Raw genomic sequence first — 21,727 nt, 5'->3', positions numbered from 1 at the left:
CTCTAGAGCAGTGATGTTTTTGGCTTTTCGCTTGGCAACACGGACTTTCAACTCCCTCCAAAGGTTTTCTATAGGGTTGAGATCTGGAGACTGGCTAGGCCACTCCAGGACCTTGAAATGCTTCTTACGAAGCCACTCCTTCGTTGCCCTGGCGGTGTGCTTTGGATCATTGTCATGTTGAAAGACCCAGCCACGTTTCATCTTCAATGCCCTTGCTGATGGAAGGAGGTTTGCATTCAAAATCTCACGATACATGGCCCCATTCATTCTTTCATGTACCCGGATCAGTCGTCCTGGCCCCTTTGCAGAGAAACAGCCCCAAAGCATGATGTTTCCACCACCATGCTTTACAGTAGGTATGGTGTTTGATGGATGCAACTCAGTATTCTTTTTCCTCCAAACACGACAAGTTGTGTTTCTACCAAACAGTTCCAGTTTGGTTTCATCAGACCATAGGACATTCTCCCAAAACTCCTCTGGATCATCCAAATGCTCTCTAGCAAACTTCAGACGGGCCCGGACATGTACTGGCTTAAGCAGTGGGACACGTCTGGCACTGCAGGATCTGAGTCCATGGTGGTGTAGTGTGTTACTTATGGTAGGCCTTGTTACATTGGTCCCAGCTCTCTGCAGTTCATTCACTAGGTCCCCCGCGTGGTTCTGGGATTTTTGCTCACCGTTCTTGTGATCATTCTGACCCCACGGGGTGGGATTTTGCGTGGAGCCCCAGATTGAGGGAGATTATCAGTGGTCTTGTATGTCTTCCATTTTCCAATTATTGCTCCCACTGTTGATTTCTTCACTCCAAGCTGGTTGGCTATTGCAGATTCAGTCTTCCCAGCCTGGTGCAGGGCTACAATTTTGTTTCTGGTGTCCTTTGACAGCTCTTTGGTCTTCACCATAGTGGAGTTTGGAGTCAGACTGTTTGAGGGTGTGCACAGGTGTCTTTTTATACTGATAACAAGTTTAAACAGGTGCCATTACTACAGGTAATGAGTGGAGGAAAGAGGAGACTCTTAAAGAAGAAGTTACAGGTCTGTGAGAGCCAGAAATCTGGATTGTTTGTTTCTGACCAAATACTTATTTTCCACCATAATATGCAAATAAAATGTTAAAAAAACAGACAATGTGATTTTCTGGATTTTTTTTTCTCAGTTTGTCTCCCACAGTTGAAGTCTACCTATGATGTAAATTACAGACGCCTCTCATCTTTTTAAGTGGTGGAACTTGCACTATTGCTGACTGACTAAATACTTTTTTGCCCCACTGTATATGGGGTACACAGGAGGATACGGGTGTATATATATATATATATGGGGTACACAGGAGGACACGGGGTGTATATATATATATATATATACGGTGTACGGGGTACGCAGGAGGACACGGGGTGCATATATATATATGGGGTACACAGGAGGATACGGGTGTATATATATATATATGGGGTACACAGGAGGACACGGGGTGTATATATATATATGGGGTACACGGTACACAGGAGGATACGGGTGTATATATATATATATATATGGGGTACACAGGAGGACACGGGGTGTATATATATATATATATATATATATATATATATATATACGGTGTACGGGGTACACAGGAGGACACGGGGTGCATATATATATATGGGGTACACAGGAGGACACGGAGTGTATATATATATATATATATATATATATATATATATATATATATATGGTACACAGGAGGACACGGGGTGCATATATATATATGGGGTATACAGGAGGACACGGAGTGAAGATATATATATATATGGGGTACACAGGAGGACACGGGGTGCATATATATATATATATGGAGTACACAGGAGGACACGGGTGTATATATATCCCGCCCACCATTCCTAGGAGTAAGAAGCAATGAACATGAGCTCCTGAATTTCCATCACTTTATACCTTGTAATGAGTCAACTGTAAGACAAAACCTGGAAAAACTCAACTCCGTGGAACATAAAAGTGATCTGGACTGAACTGGACTTTACATTTTATGAAAAAAGGAAGAATTGGAGGATTTAAAGGACAAAACAAGAATCTCCTGGAGGACACAGACTGGAAACAGCCGACATCATACATCTGACATCCTGATACCTGGACCTATAGAAGGTAGGAGAATTCTTTAACTACAGCACAACCTATAGACTTGCTACAAATTAATCTTCTTAGAAACAAGGATTATAATTAACATATAACTACAAAATGGAAAACACAAATTTAGAACATGTAAATGAACAAAGCCCGGAGCCAGAGACACAGGAATGCTGGGGGCCAGATCTGGAGATAACACAGGGGGGCAATAAATCCAAGATGGACTACGTTAGAGAGAATCCAGAGACTCTTTATGCAGATTTCACAAAGAAAGAACCAAAAAGAAAAACCAACGTATTATTCTATACAGACCACCCCTCAGCCTGGCGCACTGCGCTGTGCAAACGATATAAACATGTATCTAAAACCAACGATAAAGGTGTCCAGCAGATTAAAATTACCAGCCAAGCAGATGATGACACCAATGCGCTCACCATACTCCTATACAAAACTGGCACAGTCATGGCGCAGGGGACGGAGGAGATTCTGCAGCAATTTGAAAATTGTTTCTCCGATATCAAAGAGCAGGCACAAACCTATAAAGGACTACAAGCCCCAGCAGCTACCTCTAATGCTCACATAGGGATTCCCAGACAGAGCCGCCTAACCCCCGACACTTCACACCTCTCGCCTGATAACATCAGAGACTTCTTATCTCAACTAGAAAGAGACTTGGCCCAACTGAAATTAGAATGTGAAAGAAACTCACAAAGCAACGCAAATTACCAAGCAGCAAATGACACAGCCACACAGAAAATAAGGGAGGAAATGTGTGAAATGAAGTGTAAATACAAGGCAGCACTACAGGAAATGGGGGAACTGAAAAAAGACAATGATCAACTCCGAAAGGAGATTAGAGAATTAAAAGCCCATAGCCCTGGTCATCTGAACCAGCAGGGGGCAATGAAAACAAGCCAGAGAGCAGACAATATGGCCACCACTGAACCTCATCAGCAGCACCGTAGCCCACCCAAGACATCACAAAGTCCTGATACTGTCCTAATAATGGACTCAAATCCTGAAACCAGAGAGATGGAAGAGAGAACAGAACCAGCCACCAGCAAAGCCAGCACCACAGACCCTCGTCAGCAGCACCGTAGCCCACCCAAGACATCACAAAGTCCTGATATTGTCCTAATAATGGACTCAAATGGGAAGTACCTAAATACACAGCGGCTATTCCCAGGAAAACAGGTCCGTACAATCCGCTGTGCAAGTATTGAACAGGTGACAGAGGTCATCAGTAGACCACGGTTTACCAACCCAAAGCACATTATTATACACACGGGTACAAACAATCGGCCAGACCAGCAGATCGCAGAACAACTGATCAACCTGGCAAAGATGGCAAAACTAAAATTCCGGGACAGTAAAATCATTCTGTCATCGCTGCTTCCAAGAAAGGACATACCCAGGCAAACCACCCAAGCCATCAATGCAGAACTGACTGAAAAGATCAAGACTGTGCCAAACGTGACCCTGGCACAACACCTCTCCATAAACAACAGTCACCTGCACGATGATAAACACCTCAACAAACAAGGGGTCAGCCTCCTGGCCAAAGAGCTGAAGGACATCGTGCTAAACAGAGACCCCGGGCCTGGATTCAACAGTGGCCATAATCACACTGAAAGACCCCCGAGAACGATAAAGCAGAAGTCCCCAAGGCTACCTCCTGAAGATGGAAACAAAGCTCTTCACCCAGTGTCAGACCATCGGAGGTGGAAACCTCCACCGAGGACACCACCAAGCCCACACAGATACATGCAGAGCAGAGATAGGGATGAGATAATAAACCTGCTCAATGCACTGCGCAGAATAATAATGTGACCGGATGGAACCAAGCACCACTATAAAACTGTCAGAAATCCAGTTTGTCCCACACAGCCATACTCATTACAAGATATATACACACAAACCACACAGAAGAATGTCTTCACTTACAATCAGCAGCTGGAATATCCAGGGTCTCAACGCCTCAACCTTTGGATCTAAAACAAAGGACCCTGATTTTATACAAAGTATGAAAAATATAGACATTCAGATCCTCCTGGAAACATGGACCAGAGCCGAAAACGAATCCCTGGTGCCTATTGGATACAAGGAATTCTTGGTCCATGCCCAGAAAAATAAAAACATCAAACAGGGCCGGGGCTCAGGAGGAGTAGCGATCTGGTATAAAGAGGAGCTCCACCAGTACATCAAAATGGTGAAGAAAGGAGACAGCCACATATGGATCAGAATCAGCAGCTCCATCCTCACCTGCCAGTCTGATGTCCACCTCTGTGCCACCTATATACCACCGACAGAGTCCCCCTACTTCAATCCAGACTGCTTCGAGATCTTACAAAGAGAAGCCGCCCATTATCAGGCCCTGGGCAAAGTTCTCATCTTTGGAGACCTCAATGCAAGAACAGGGAGAGAGAGAGACTTCCTGACCACGGATGGAAACATCTACATACTTGGAGCAGAGAATGACGGCCAAGACCCTGTACACACTGAGAGAAACAGCTATGACAGTACAGTCAACAAAAGTGGCAGAAAGCTCCTGAACGTATGTAAAAGTTTAGGACTTCATATCCTTAATGGACGAAGCAAGGGTGACTCCTTAGGAAGGTATACACTAAACTCCCATGTAGGGAGGAGTGTAGTTGATTACGCCATTACAGACCTGAACCTGGCAGATGTCAGCGCCTTCATAGTCACCCCACAAACGCACCTGTCAGACCACAGCCAACTTCTTCTGTACATAAAATCTACAGAGAAACCATCCACTCAGAAGCCACAGCAGAGCGGCCTCTTCACCCGGCCTCCATCCTATAAATGGTCCAAAATGTCGGCACTAAGATATAAAGAAGCTTCCAGCAGACCTGAAATACAGCGGATGCTCCACCACTTCTACAACCTTGAGTACATGCCAAACCCAGAGGGAGTGAACCAAGCAGCAAAGGACCTCAACAATATATTCTACGCAATGGCCAGACTGTCTGACCTTAAAAAAGTCGACTACAAGAGACCAAAAGAAACACAGGTCAATGGCTGGTTTGACAGAGAATGTAAAGCTGTACGGAAGACCCTGAGAACAGCCTCCAACAAGAAACACAGAGACCCCAACCACCTGGGTCTGAGGGAAGCCTATGACTCCATACAAAAGCAGTACAAAACCATCCTCAGGAGGAAGAAGCAGAGTTACATCTCTACCAAGCTCAATCAACTCCAAGACGCCCTCCAAGACAACTCCTTCTGGGAACTATGGAACCACATGGGCACCAAAGACAAGAAAAACAACAACCATATCCAAAATGGCAACCTCTGGCTCCAATACTTCAGAGACCTCTATAAAGACATTCCAAAGGAAGGACTAAGCCAAGAACAGGAAAACATAATGGCGAAACTAAAAGCAATGGAGGAAAAAATCAAAAACTTCCAAAACCCGGTGGATACACCTATAACACTACAGGAAGTAACCGAGAGACTCTCCTCCATAAGATGTAGAAAAGCCGGTGGCCTAGATGGAATCCTACCAGAAATGCTGAAGTACAGCCCACCAGAAATACAGGCTGCAATGGTTAAACTCTTCAATATTGTACTGAGTGCCGGCTACTTCCCTCGTACCTGGAACCAAGGCCTCATCACACCCATCCACAAGAGTGGGGACAGGTATGACCCAGCCAACTACAGAGGCATATGCGTCAGCAGCAACCTGGGAAAACTGTTCAACAGTATCCTGAACAAGAGGATCCTCACCTTCCTCACCGAGCACAACGTCCTCAACAAGAGCCAAGCAGGGTTCATGCCGAACCACCGCACCACTGACCACATCTATACTCTGCACAGCCTCATTCAGAGACACATCTACAATACAAAGAATGGGAAGATATACGCCTGCTTTGTGGACTTTAAAAAGGCCTTTGATTCAGTGTGGCACCCGGGCTTATTCCTGAAACTGCTGGAGAGTGGAATAGGAGGAAAGACCTACGATGTCATCAAAAGCTCCTACACCGAGAGCAGCTGCAGCGTGAGTGTGAACGGCAAAAGAACGGCTTTTTTCCAGCAGAGCCGCGGATTAAGACAAGGCTGCAGCCTAAGCCCAACGCTCTTCAACATCTACATCAACGAGCTGGCTACCGCCCTGGAATCCTCCTCAGCACCAGGACTCACCCTCCACGACGCTCAGGTGAAATTCCTGCTGTATGCAGATGACCTGCTGCTGCTGTCACCAACCGAGAAAGGCCTCCAGGACAACCTGAAAATCCTAGAGAAATTCAGCTCCACCTGGGCCCTACCGGTCAACCTAAAGAAAACCAACACCATGGTGTTCCAGAGGAGAAAGAGAAGATCAGACCAACACCCATCATTTATCCTCAACAACTGCGACCTCACAGGAACGGACAAATATACCTACCTGGGCCTAGAGATTCACCGGTCAGGGAACTTCAAACAAGCCATAGAGACCCTGAAAGACAAGGCCTGCAAAACCTTCTATGCCATCTTAAGGACACTCTACCATCTGAAGCCACCAGTGAGGGTCTGGCTAAAAATCTTCGACTCCATCATCGCCCCAATCCTCCTGTATGGCAGCGAAGTCTGGGGTCCTCACACCTACCCAGACTGGTCAAAGTGGGACTCCAGTCCAACAGAAATAATCCACCTGGAATTCTGCAAGCACCTTCTCCAGGTCCATCGGAGCACCTCCAACAGTGCTTGTCGGGCCGAGCTGGGCAGATTCCCTCTACACCTAACAGTTCTAAAGAGGGCGCTGTCATTCCGGGCTCACCTGCATAGGAGCAATCCAAGCTCCCATCACCATAAAGCCCTGATACATGAAGGTGAAACAGAAAAACCAGAACCCCCGGAACAGCCCAGCCAAACCCAACCGGAGCAGAACACCAATCACAACAACCTGACAAAAGCCGGAATTAGGAAGATGGCAGATGAAGGCCAGGAGAGGTATGTCAGTGACTGGAAGAATGATATCATCAGCTCACAGAAACTGACCATGTACCGGAGCCTACAGAGAGACTACAGACTGGCCCCATATCTGGAGAAACTCCCGGACCCCAGAGACCGCCAGATCCTGAGCCGATATAGACTCAGCGCCCACAGTCTGGCCATCGAATGTGGCCGACACAGGCAGAGCTACAAGCCCAGGGAGGAAAGACTGTGCCAACACTGTGACCAGGAGGCCATAGAGGACGAAACCCACTTCCTGCTACACTGCTCCAAATACTCAGCAGTGAGGGACACTCACTTCAGGAGACTCTCACATCTCTTCCCAGACTTCATCACCATGAAGGAGGAAGAGAAATACGTACGCTACTCACCTGGTAGCAGTGTTTTTTCAGGAGCCATGACAGCACAACGAGAGAGGGGATCCGCCCTTCAGGGACAGGAAACCTCAGACATAAAAAGGGCGGCACCTCACTCCCCCGCCAGTTGGTTTACAGAGTATGAAAGGACCTTCTAGGTTAGTAGCACATAGACAATATTAATATATGGTACAATTCACCCAGTGAATAAACTTAGGAATTTTCTAAAGGAAGTGTTGAACCCATAAACAAAGAGGGTAGGGAATATAAGGGTGCTGTCATGGCTCCTGAAAAAACACTGCTACCAGGTGAGTAGCGTACGTATTTATTCAGTCGCCATGACAGCACAACGAGAGACTTTCAGAGAAGTGAAAAGTGACTAGGGAGGGATAATAGCCTCCAGCACCCTTCTCCCAAACGTGAGGTCGGAGGAGCCACCTAGATCTAACCTATAGTGTCTAAGAAAGGTGGATGGAGAAGACCATGTGGCCGCCTTACAGATGTCTTCAATCGACACTTCTGCCCTCTCAGCCCAAGATGTGGCTACCGCACGAGTGGAGTGTGCCTTTATGCCTTCTGGAATTTCCACGCCACCTGCGGTGTAAGCAAGAAATATGGCCTCCCTAATCCATCTGGCTAGCGTATTCTTTGATACCCTAAGCCCCTTCCTAACTCCCTGGTAGGATAAAAATAAGGAATGATCTTTTTTCCAGGCGTCTGTTACTGCAATATATCTGAGAAGGCATCTACGCACGTCCAAACAATGAAATCTCTGTTCTTTATTGTTAGAGGGATTAGGACAAAATGAAGGCAAGATTACCTCCTGGGACCTATGAAATTTTGACGCGACCTTTGGAAGATAAAGAGGGTCAGGCCTCATCACCACTCTATCTTCCGTAATTTGCATATACGGACGCTGCCTGGACAATGCTTGCAGATCACTAACTCTTCTTGCCGATGATAGGATTTCACTTCTAGGAACTTTATCCTTAAGTTGATCTTCCAGGTGGCCTAGCCACACCATCAAGGACCGAGCTGTGCAAGTAGCCGCCACTGCCGGTCTCAGGGATCCCGCAGAAGTCTCCCAAGCTCCTTTAAGGAACACATCAGCCTTTCTATCGAGCGGGTCCTTTAAGTTACCTAAATCTTCAAATGGAAGAGAAGAGTTTTTGCATGCTTTGGCCACTGCTGCGTCTAACTTCGGGACTTTGTCCCAAGAAGCTGAAGCTTCTTCCTCGAACGGGTATCTTCTCTTAAATGCTGGCGGAAGTGACCCCTTTCTTTCGGGCTTCTTCCACTCCTTCATAATCAGAGACTTGATTTTCTCCACCACAGGAAAAACCCTTCGGGATTTACGGTCTATGCCCCTGAACATGATGTCCTGAATGGAGCATTCTGGCTGAGTCTCTTCAATCCCCATGGTGTTGTTGACAGCTTTCACCAGATGATTAATCCTATCTAATGATAGACATGTTCGGCTAGACTCTACGTCCTCTGATGATGAAGATGATGGATGAGAATCCGAGCTCACACTATCGGAATCCATCTCTGATACAGGGGATGAACCTAGTATTCTCTTCTTAGATTGTTTCTTATGAGGACTGGATTTTAAGGAGTCCCTGATCTCCTGTCTGACCATGTCCCTAAGGGTAGACGTCAGGTCAGGGGCCTCCTCTTCGATTAAGTGCTGTATGCAGGATCTGCACAGCTTCTTTTTATGCCCATCTGGGAGAGGCTCTGTACAAACGGCACACTCCCTATGTTTAGCTTTGGAAGCACATTTTTTCCCCTAAATAAGGAGAGAGGGAATACAAGGAGGGACACCAATCAGAAAGCGTACTTTCACGTAGCTCACTTACCCATCCTTGAAGTAAACGGTACCGTGATCGGGGGGTCCTCTTTGGCCGGAGAATTCCTACGGCCCGAGGATTTGGTGGACCTCTGAGCAGCTTTAGCTCCACCAGCACGACTACTGCCACTGGAACGCCGCTGGGAGCTTCTCTGAGACTTTCCTGTTTGTGGCTGCTCCAAAGGCTGCTGCTGTTCACCGCACAGCTGCGGAGTTCCCTCCGGTGACTCCATTAGGAAATGGACAGGAACCAGGATGGGCATCTGTGCGGCTCTTAAATACATCCCCCTGGGTACCACCCCCGGATGGGGGTCAGCAGGGCTTCCTCCAGGTGTCAACGATCGGTATTAACTACCGATAGGCTCTGGCCACTGCACGCCGTGCCCCACGCTGAGCGCCGAACTCCCTGCGGCCAGTATCCTCCCCCTGCCCCTGGGCGCCGCCATTAGCCGGCGAAAGAACGCTACCGCGCGTGCGCGGCCGCGCCACCGCCCGGCGCCGCTCGCTGCGTCATCCGGACACGCCCCTTCCGGTCACAGCTGCGGCGCCGAGGGCAGACGCGCCGAACAGAGGACGGCAGCGTCCTCCAGCCAAGACGGACCACCAAGGCAGGAGTGGACAGACCCCAGAGGCCACGTAGACACGGCGGCGTATACTCACAAGGTAATGTGACACCTAGAAGCTAACCCCTTGGGGTTGCTTCCTCCTGCTCTCACCGACACTAACAGTCCCCCTGCCGTGTGGTGCTACCGGCCTCCTGACTAGGCCGAGGCAGGGGACCCCCGCTACCTGATCCGGCCTGTCAGGAGTGGGAAGACTTCTTTCTTCAACCTTCTTCAAAAGGTCTGCCTGAAGAGGTTCCACTGTCAGGGACAGGAAACCAACTGGCGGGGGAGTGAGGTGCCGCCCTTTTTATGTCTGAGGTTTCCTGTCCCTGAAGGGCGGATCCCCTCTCTCGTTGTGCTGTCATGGCGACTGAATAAAACATATATCCTGCTGGGAGAAGAAGAGAGAGCGGTGGAGATAGCAGCGCGGTATGTGAGCGAATGCCATAGACTGCGAGAAAGAGAACTATGATGCCATGGACTATAGCCCCCAACCTGGACCTGCCCCATCCACCTCCCCTATGCCATGGACTATAGCCCCCACAATGGACCTGCCCCATCCACCTCCCCTATGCCATGGACTATAGCCCCCAACCTGAACCTGCCCCATCCACCTCCCCTATGCCATGGACTATAGCCCCCAACCTGGACCTGCCCCATCCACCTCCCCTATGCCATGGACTATAGCCCCCAACCTGGACCTGCCCCATCCACCTCCCCTATGCCATGGACTATAGCCCCCACAATGGACCTGCCCCATCCACCTCCCCTATGCCATGGACTATAGCCCCCAACCTGGATCTGCCCCATCCACCTCCCCTATGCCATGGACTATAGCCCCCACCCTGGATCTGCCCCATCCACCTCCCCTATGCCATGGACTATAGCCCCCACCCTGGATCTGCCCCATCCACCTCCCCTATGCCATGGACTATAGCCCCCACAATGGACCTGCCCCATCCACCTCCCCTATGCCATGGACTATAGCCCCCAACCTGGATCTGCCCCATCCACCTCCCCTATGCCATGGACTATAGCCCCCAACCTGGATCTGCCCCATCCACCTCCCCCCACAGCTCCTACCCAACATCCCCTCAGTCCCTATCCCTATTGCCTCTATACACTTGCTTTGGCAAAACTGATGTGTATTTGGTCCTGCCAATAAAGCTTCTTTGAATCTTGAATCTTGGTGTATATATATATATGGGGTACACAGGAGGATACGGTGTGTATATATATATATATATATATATATATATATATATGGGGTACACAGGAGGACACGGGGTGTATATATATATATGGGGTACACAGGAGGACACGGGGTGTATATATATATATGGGGTACACAGGAGGACACGGGTGTATATATATATATATGGGGTACACAGGAGGACACGGGTGTATATATATATATATATGGGGTACACAGGAGGATACGGTGTGTATATATATATATATATGGGGTACACAGGAGGACACGGGGTGTATATATATATGGGGTACACAGGAGGATACGGTGTGTATATATATATATATGGGGTACACAGGAGGATATGGGGTGTATATATATATATATGGGGTACACAGGAGGACACGGGGTATATATATATATATATATATATATAAGGGGTACACAGGAGGACACGGGGTGTATATATATATATATATGGGGTACACAGGAGGACACGGGGTGTATATATATATATATATATATATGGGGTACACAGGAGGATATGGGGTGTATATATATATATATGGGGTACACAGGAGGACACGGGGTGTATATATATATATATGGGGTACACAGGAGGACACGGGGTGTATATATATATATGGGGTACACAGGAGGACACGGGGTGTATATATATATATGGGGTACACAGGAGGACACGGGGTGTATATATATATATGGGGTACACAGGAGGACACGGGGTGTATATATATATATGGGGTACACAGGAGGACACGGGGTGTATATATAGATATGGGGTACACAGGAGGACACGGGGTGTATATATATATATGGGGTACACAGGAGGACACGGGGTGTATATATATATATGGGGTACACAGGAGGACACGGGGTGTATATATAGATATGGGGTACACAGGAGGACACGGGGTGTATATATATATGGGGTACACAGGAGGACACGGGGTATATATATATATGGGGTACACAGGAGGACACGGGGTGTATATATAGATATGGGGTACACAGGAGGACACGGTGTGTATATATATATATATATATATATATATATATATATATATATGGGGTACACAGGAGGACACGGGGTGTATATATATATATGGGGTACACAGGAGGACACGGGGTGTATATATATATATATATATGGGGTACACAGGAGGACACGGGGTGTATATATATATATGGGGTACACAGGAGGACACGGGGTGTATATATATATATATGGGGTACACAGGAGGACACGGGGTGGATATATAGATATGGGGTACACAGGAGGACAGGGGGTGTAAATATATATGGGGTACACAGGAGGATATGGGGTGTATATATATATACGGGGTACACAGGAGGACAGGGGGTGTATATATATATATATATGGGGTACACAGGAGGACACGGGGTGTATATATAGATATGGGGTACACAGGAGGACAGGGGGTGTAAATATATATGGGGTACACAGGAGGATATGGGGTGTATATATATATACGGGGTACACAGGAGGACAGGGGGTGTATATATATATATGGGGTACACAGGAGGACACGGGGTGTATATATATATATGGGGTACACAGGAGGACACGGGGTGTATATATATATATATGGGGTACACAGGAGGACACGGGGTGTATATATATATATATATGGGGTACACAGGAGGACACGGGGTGTATATATAGATATGGGGTACACAGGAGGACAGGGGGTGTAAATATATATGGGGTACACAGGAGGATATGGGGTGTATATATATATACGGGGTACACAGGAGGACAGGGGGTGTATATATATATGGGGTACACAGGAGGACACGGGGTGTATATATATATATATGGGGTACACAGGAGGACACGGGGTGTATATATATATATGGGGTACACAGGAGGACACGGGGTGTATATATATATATATATATGGGGTACACAGGAGGACACGGGGTGTATATATAGATATGGGGTACACAGGAGGACACGGTGTGTATATATATATATATATATATATATATATATATATATATATATATATGGGGTACACAGGAGGACACGGGGTGTGTATATATATATATATATATATATATATATATATATATATATATATATATATATATGGGGTACACAGGAGGACACGGGGTGTATATATATATACATATATGGGGTACACAGGAGGACACGGGGTGTATATATATATATATGGGGTACACAGGAGGACACGGGGTGTATATATATATGGGGTACACAGGAGGACACGGGGTATATATATATATATATATATGGGGTACACAGGAGGACACGGGGTGTATATATATATATATATGGGGTACACAGGAGGACACGGGGTATATATATATATGGGGTACACAGGAGGACACGGGGTGTATATATATATATATGGGGTACACAGGAGGACACGGGGTGTATATATATATATATGGGGTACACAGGAGGACACGGGGTGTATATATATATATATATGGGGTACACAGGAGGACACGGGGTGTATATATATATGGGGTACACAGGAGGACACGGGGTGTATATATATATATGGGGTACACAGGAGGACACGGGGTGTATATATATATATGGGGTACACAGGAGGACACGGGGTGGATATATATATATATATATGGGGTACACAGGAGGACACGGGGTGGATATATATATATATATATGGGGTACACAGGAGGACACGGGGTGTATATATATATATATGGGGTACACAGGAGGACACGGTGTGTATATATATATATATGGGGTACACAGGAGGACACGGTGTGTATATATATATATATATGGGGTACACAGGAGGATACGGTGTGTATATATATATATGGGGTACACAGGAGGACACGGGGTGTATATATATATGGGGTACACAGGAGGACACGGGGTGTATATATATATATGGGGTACACAGGAGGACACGGGGTGTATATATATATACGGGGTACACAGGAGGACACGGGGTGTATATATATATATATATGGGGTACACAGGAGGACACGGGGTGTATATATATATATATATGGGGTACACAGGAGGACACGGGGTGTATATATATATATATGGGGTACACAGGAGGACACGGGGTGTATATATATATATATATGGGGTACACAGGAGGACACGGTGTGTATATATATATATATATGGGGTACACAGGAGGACACGGTGTGTATATATATATATATGGGGTACACAGGAGGACACGGGGTGTATATATATATATGGGGTACACAGGAGGACACGGGGTGTATATATATATATGGGGTACACAGGAGGACACGGGGTGTATATATATATATACGGGGTACACAGGAGGACACGGGGTGTATATATATATATATATATGGGGTACACAGGAGGACACGGGGTGTATATATATATATATATGGGGTACACAGGAGGACACGGGGTGTATATATATATATATATGGGGTACACAGGAGGACACGGGGTGTATATATATATATATACGGGGTACACAGGAGGATATGGGGTGTATATATATATATATGGGGTACACAGGAGGACACGGGGTGTATATATATATATATATACGGGGTACACAGGAGGATATGGGGTGTATATATATATATACGGGGTACACAGGAGGACACGGGGTGTATATATATATATATATATATATATATATATATATACGGGGTACACAGGAGGATATGGGGTGTATATATATATATATGGGGTACACAGGAGGACACGGGGTGTATATATATATATATATATATATATATATACGGGGTACACAGGAGGACACGGGGTGTATATATATATATATATGGGGTACACAGGAGGACACGGGGTGTATATATATATATATATGGGGTACACAGGAGGACACGGGGTGTATATATATATATATACGGGGTACACAGGAGGATATGGGGTGTATATATATATATATACGGGGTACACAGGAGGATATGGGGTGTATATATATATATATACGGGGTACACAGGAGGACACGGGGTGTATATATATATATATATATGGGGTACACAGGAGGATATGGGGTGTATATATATATATATACGGGGTACACAGGAGGATATGGGGTGTATATATATATATATACGGGGTACACAGGAGGATATGGGGTGTATATATATATATATACGGGGTACACAGGAGGACACGGGGTGTATATATATATATATACGGGGTACACAGGAGGATATGGGGTGTATATATATATATATACGGGGTACACAGGAGGATATGGGGTGTATATATATATATATACGGGGTACACAGGAGGACACGGGGTGTATATATATATATATATACGGGGTACACAGGAGGATATGGGGTGTATATATATATATATACGGGGTACACAGGAGGATATGGGGTGTATATATATATATATACGGGGTACACAGGAGGATATGGGGTGTATATATATATATATATGGGGTACACAGGAGGACACGGGGTGTATATATATATATATACGGGGTACACAGGAGGACACGGGGTGTATATATATATATATATGGGGTACACAGGAGGACACGGGGTGTATATATATATATATACGGGGTACACAGGAGGATATGGGGTGTATATATATATATATACGGGGTACACAGGAGGATATGGGGTGTATATATATATATATACGGGGTACACAGGAGGACACGGGGTGTATATATATATATATATATACGGGGTACACAGGAGGATATGGGGTGTATATATATATATATATATATATATGGGGTACACAGGAGGACACGGGGTGTATATATATATATATATGGGGTACACAGGAGGACACGGGGTGTATATATATATATATACGGGGTACACAGGAGGACACGGGGTGTATATATATATATATATATATATATATATGGGGTACACAGGAGGACACGGGGTGTATATATATATATATATGGGGTACACAGGAGGACACGGGGTGTATATATATATATATATGGGGTACACAGGAGGACACGGGGTGTATATATATATATATATATATATGGGGTACACAGGAGGACACGGGGTGTACATACTTATGGGGTGTATATATATATATATATATATATACGGGGTGTACATACTTATGGGGTGTATATATATATATATATATATACGGGGTGTACATACTTATGGGGGGCACATAACTTTCACGCAGACGACACCCGCGCTCACATTTCACCGGTTGGGGGTTGGCCTGCTTCCTCCGCGGCATGGCTCCTCCTCCCTCGGTACTTCCGGCGCCGCTCTCGGTATTTCCGGTTCAGAACATCCCTCAGCTTGGCTCCCTCATGTGTTTCCGGTCGGTGAAAAAGCGTTGACGTCACATCCGGCTGCTGCGCGCACACTTCCGCTGGTGTTGAGCGGAATGCCGGGAGATGTAGTCATCTTTGTCTTTCCAGTACTCCAGCTGTGTCATCACCATGGCAACAACTTCCATAGGAGCAGCCTGGTAATCCGCCATATGGTGATATTTTCAGTGGCTAAGGACACGGCCTCTGCTCATAGCTGTGCTGTGACGTCACTATAACTTTAAAGTACCACCCTGTGCACCTGTGACGTCATCATCATAGAATGACGTCATACTGAGGTCGCTGTCCCCTCGTGGAGAAAAGTATGTGCCCTCCACCTGCTCCTCCCAGAAATGTCATGGGCAGACTTATTATCTATGGCGGCGGTCAAGGGTTATACACCGGAGGGCGAGGGTGCTGGGGGTTATACACCGGGGGTGATGGGGCCGGATGTCACTTACCGGGGGTTCATGGGGCCGGATGTCACTTACCGGGGGTTCATGGGGCCGGATGTCACTTACCGGGGTGATGGGGCCGGATGTCACTTACCGGGGGTGATGGGGCCGGATGTCACTTACCGGGGTGATGGGGCCGGATGTCACTTACCGGGGGTTCATGGGGCCGGATGTCACTTACCGGGGGTGATGGGGCCGGATGTCACTTACCGGGGGTTCATGGGGCCGGATGTCACTTACCGGGGTGATGGGGCCGGATGTCACTTACCAGGGGTGATGGGGCCGGATGTCACTTACCGGGGGTGATGGGGCCGGATGTCACTTACCGGGGGTTCATGGGGCCGGATGTCACTTACCGGGGGTGATGGGGCCGGATGTCACTTACCGGGGTGATGGGGCCGGATGTCACTTACCGGGGTGATGGGGCCGGATGTCACTTACCGGGGTGATGGGGCCGGATGTCACTTACCGGGGTGATGGGGCCGGATGTCACTTACCGGGGGTGATGGGGCCGGATGTCACTTACCGGGGGTTCATGGGGCCGGATGTCACTTACCGGGGGTGATGGGGCCGGATGTCACTTACCGGGGTGATGGGGCCGGATGTCACTTACCGGGGTGATGGGGCCGGATGTCACTTACCGGGGTGATGGGGCCGGATGTCACTTACCGGGGTGATGGGGCCGGATGTCACTTACCGGGGTGATGGGGCCGGATGTCACTTACCGGGGTGATGGGGCCGGATGTCACTTACCGGGGTGATGGGGCCGGATGTCACTTACCGGGGTGATGGGGCCGGATGTCACTTACCGGGGTGATGGGGCCGGATGTCACTTACCGGGGTGATGGGGCCGGATGTCACTTACCGGGGTGATGGGGCCGGATGTCACTTACCAAGGTGATGGGGCCGGATGTCACTTACCGGGGGTGATGGGGCCGGATGTCACTTACCGGGGTGATGGGGCCGGATGTCACTTACCGGGGTGATGGGGCCGGATGTCACTTACCGGGGGTGATGGGGCCGGATGTCACTTACCGGGGGTGATGGGGCCGGATGTCACTTACCGGGGTGATGGGGCCGGATGTCACTTACCGGGGGTGATGGGGCCGGATGTCACTTACCGGGGTGATGGGGCCGGATGTCACTTACCGGGGGTGATGGGGCCGGATGTCACTTACCGGGGGTGATGGGGCCGGATGTCACTTACCGGGGGTGATGGGGCCGGATGTCACTTACCGGGGTGATGGGGCCGGATGTCACTTACCGGGGGTGATGGGGCCGGATGTCACTTACCGGGGGTGATGGGGCCGGATGTCACTTACCGGGGTGATGGGGCCGGATGTCACTTACCGGGGGTGATGGGGCCGGATGTCACTTACCGGGGTGATGGGGCCGGATGTCACTTACCGGGGGTGATGGGGCCGGATGTCACTTACCGGGGGTGATGGGGCCGGATGTCACTTACCGGGGGTGATGGGGCCGGATGTCACTTACCGGGGTGATGGGGCCGGATGTCACTTACCGGGGTGATGGGGCCGGATGTCACTTACCGGGGTGATGGGGCCGGATGTCACTTACCGGGGTGATGGGGCCGGATGTCACTTACCGGGGTGATGGGGCCGGATGTCACTTACCGGGGGTGATGGGGCCGGATGTCACTTACCGGGGGTGATGGGGCCGGATGTCACTTACCGGGGGTGATGGGGCCGGATGTCACTTACCGGGGGTGATGGGGCCGGATGTCACTTACCGGGGTGATGGGGCCGGATGTCACTTACCGGGGTGATGGGGCCGGATGTCACTTACCGGGGTGATGGGGCCGGATGTCACTTACCGGGGTGATTGGGCCGGATGTCACTTTCCGGGGGTGATGGGGCCGGATGTCACTTACCGGGGGTGATGGGGCCGGATGTCACTTACCGGGGGTTCATGGGGCCGGATGTCACTTACCGGGGGTAATGGGGCCGGATGTCACTTACCGGGGTGATGGGGCCGGATGTCACTTACCGGGGTGATGGGGCCGGATGTCACTTACCGGGGGTGATGGGGCCGGATGTCACTTACCGGGGGTTCATGGGGCCGGATGTCACTTACCGGGGGTGATGGAGCCGGATGTCACTTACCGGGGGTTCATGGGGCCGGATGTCACTTACCGGGGGTGATGGGGCCGGATGTCACTTACCGGGGTGATGGGGCCGGATGTCACTTACCGGGGTGATGGGGCCGGATGTCACTTACCGGGGGTGATGGGGCCGGATGTCACTTACCGGGGGTGATGGGGCCGGATGTCACTTACCGGGGGTGATGGGGCCGGATGTCACTTACCGGGGGTGATGGGGCCGGATGTCACTTACCGGGGTGATGGGGCCGGATGTCACTTACCGGGGGTGATGGGGCCGGATGTCACTTACCGGGGGTGATGGGGCCGGATGTCACTTACCGGGGTGATGGGGCCGGATGTCACTTACCGGGGTGATGGGGCCGGATGTCACTTACCGGGGGTGATGGGGCCGGATGTCACTTACCGGGGTGATGGGGCCGGATGTCACTTACCGGGGTGATGGGGCCGGATGTCACTTACCGGGGGTGATGGGGCCGGATGTCACTTACCGGGGTGATGGGGCGGGATGTCACTTACCGGGGGTGATGGGGCGGGATGTCACTTACCGGGGGTGATGGGGCCGGATGTCACTTACCGGGGGTGATGGGGCCGGATGTCACTTGCCGGGGGTGATGGGGCCGGATGTCACTTACCGGGGGTGATGGGGCCGGATGTCACTTACCGGGGGTGATGGGGCCGGATGTCACTTACCGGGGTGATGGGGCCGGATGTCACTTACCGGGGGTGATGGGGCCGGATGTCACTTACCGGGGGTGATGGGGCCGGATGTCACTTACCGGGGGTGATGGGGCCGGATGTCACTTACCGGGGTGATGGGGCCGGATGTCACTTACCGGGGGTGATGGGGCCGGATGTCACTTACCGGGGGTGATGGGGCCGGATGTCACTTACCGGGGTGATGGGGCCGGATGTCACTTACCGGGGTGATGGGGCCGGATGTCACTTACCGGGGGTGATGGGGCCGGATGTCACTTACCGGGGTGATGGGGCCGGATGTCACTTACCGGGGTGATGGGGCCGGATGTCACTTACCGGGGGTGATGGGGCCGGATGTCACTTACCGGGGTGATGGGGCGGGATGTCACTTACCGGGGGTGATGGGGCGGGATGTCACTTACCGGGGGTGATGGGGCCGGATGTCACTTACCGGGGGTGATGGGGCCGGATGTCACTTGCCGGGGGTGATGGGGCCGGATGTCACTTACCGGGGGTGATGGGGCCGGATGTCACTTACCGGGGGTGATGGGGCCGGATGTCACTTACCGGGGTGATGGGGCCGGATGTCACTTACCGGGGGTGATGGGGCCGGATGTCACTTACCGGGGGTGATGGGGCCGGATGTCACTTACCGGGGGTGATGGGGCCGGATGTCACTTACCGGGGGTGATGGGGCCGGATGTCACTTACCGGGGTGATGGGGCCGGATGTCACTTACCGGGGGTGATGGGGCCGGATGTCACTTACCGGGGGTGATGGGGCCGGATGTCACTTACCGGGGGTGATGGGGCCGGATGTCACTTACCGGGGTGATGGGGCCGGATGTCACTTACCGGGGTGATGGGGCCGGATGTCACTTACAGGGGGTGATGGGGCCGGATGTCACTTACCGGGGTGATGGGGCCGGATGTCACTTACCGGGGGTGATGGGGCCGGATGTCACTTGCCGGGGGTGATGGGGCCGGATGTCACTTACCGGGGTGATGGGGCCGGATGTCACTTACCGGGGGTGATGGGGCCGGATGTCACTTACCGGGGGTGATGGGGCCGGATGTCACTTACCGGGGGTGATGGGGCCGGATGTCACTTACCGGGGGTGATGGGGCCGGATGTCACTTACCGGGGGTTCATGGGGCCGGATGTCACTTACCGGGGTGATGGGGCCGGATGTCACTTACCGGGGGTGATGGGGCCGGATGTCACTTACCGGGGGTGATGGGGCCGGATGTCACTTACCGGGGGTGATGGGGCCGGATGTCACTTACCGGGGGTGATGGGGCCGGATGTCACTTACCGGGGTGATGGGGCCGGATGTCACTTACCGGGGTGATGGGGCCGGATGTCACTTACCGGGGGTTCATGGGGCCGGATGTCACTTACCGGGGGTTCATGGGGCCGGATGTCACTTACCGGGGTGATGGGGCCGGATGTCACTTACCGGGGTGATGGGGCCGGATGTCACTTACCGGGGTGATGGGGCCGGATGTCACTTACCCGGGGTGATGGGGCCGGATGTCACTTACCCGGGGTGATGGGGCCGGATGTCACTTACCGGGGGTGATGGGGCCGGATGTCACTTACCGGGGGTTCATGGGGCCGGATGTCACTTACCGGGGTGATGGGGCCGGATGTCACTTACCGGGGGTTCATGGGGCCGGATGTCACTTACCGGGGGTTCATGGGGCCGGATGTCACTTACCGGGAGTTCATGGGGCCGGATGTCAATTACCGGGGGTGATGGGGCCGGATGTCACTTACCGGGGTGATGGGGCCGGATGTCACTTACCGGGGTGATGGGGCCGGATGTCACTTACCGGGGGTGATGGGGCCGGATGTCACTTACCGGGGTGATGGGGCCGGATGTCACTTACCGGGGTGATGGGGCCGGATGTCACTTACCGGGGTGATGGGGCCGGATGTCACTTACCGGGGGTTCATGGGGCCGGATGTCACTTACCGGGGGTGATGGGGCCGGATGTCACTTACCGGGGGTTCATGGGGCCGGATGTCACTTACCGGGGGTGATAATAATAA

The 21,727-nt window shown here is 50.3% G+C and overlaps 1 protein-coding gene across 2 annotated transcripts in view; it reads right to left on the bottom strand.

Moving 5' to 3' along the window:
- The window catches only part of ZNF513 (zinc finger protein 513), a 126,071-nt gene extending 109,638 nt beyond the window's left edge, over positions 1 to 16,433 (bottom strand). Inside the window, exon 1 of one of the 2 annotated variants that reach the window (XM_069728626.1) lies at positions 16,284 to 16,433. In XM_069728626.1, coding sequence (XP_069584727.1) covers positions 16,284 to 16,323 — 40 coding nt within the window. In that variant the 5' untranslated portion in view covers positions 16,324 to 16,433. Of the gene's footprint in view, positions 1 to 16,238 lie in introns of both variants that reach the window. The other variant, XM_069728625.1, reaches the window with a different exon arrangement.
- Positions 16,434 to 21,727: the final 5,294 nt, after the last annotated feature.

The sequence above is a fragment of the Ranitomeya imitator genome, chromosome 5 (genome assembly GCF_032444005.1).
Source record: "Ranitomeya imitator isolate aRanImi1 chromosome 5, aRanImi1.pri, whole genome shotgun sequence".
Lineage (NCBI taxonomy): Eukaryota > Metazoa > Chordata > Amphibia > Anura > Dendrobatidae > Ranitomeya > Ranitomeya imitator.
The sequence above is the reverse complement of the archived record's forward strand: the minus strand, read 5'-3'. Positions and strand labels throughout refer to the sequence as shown.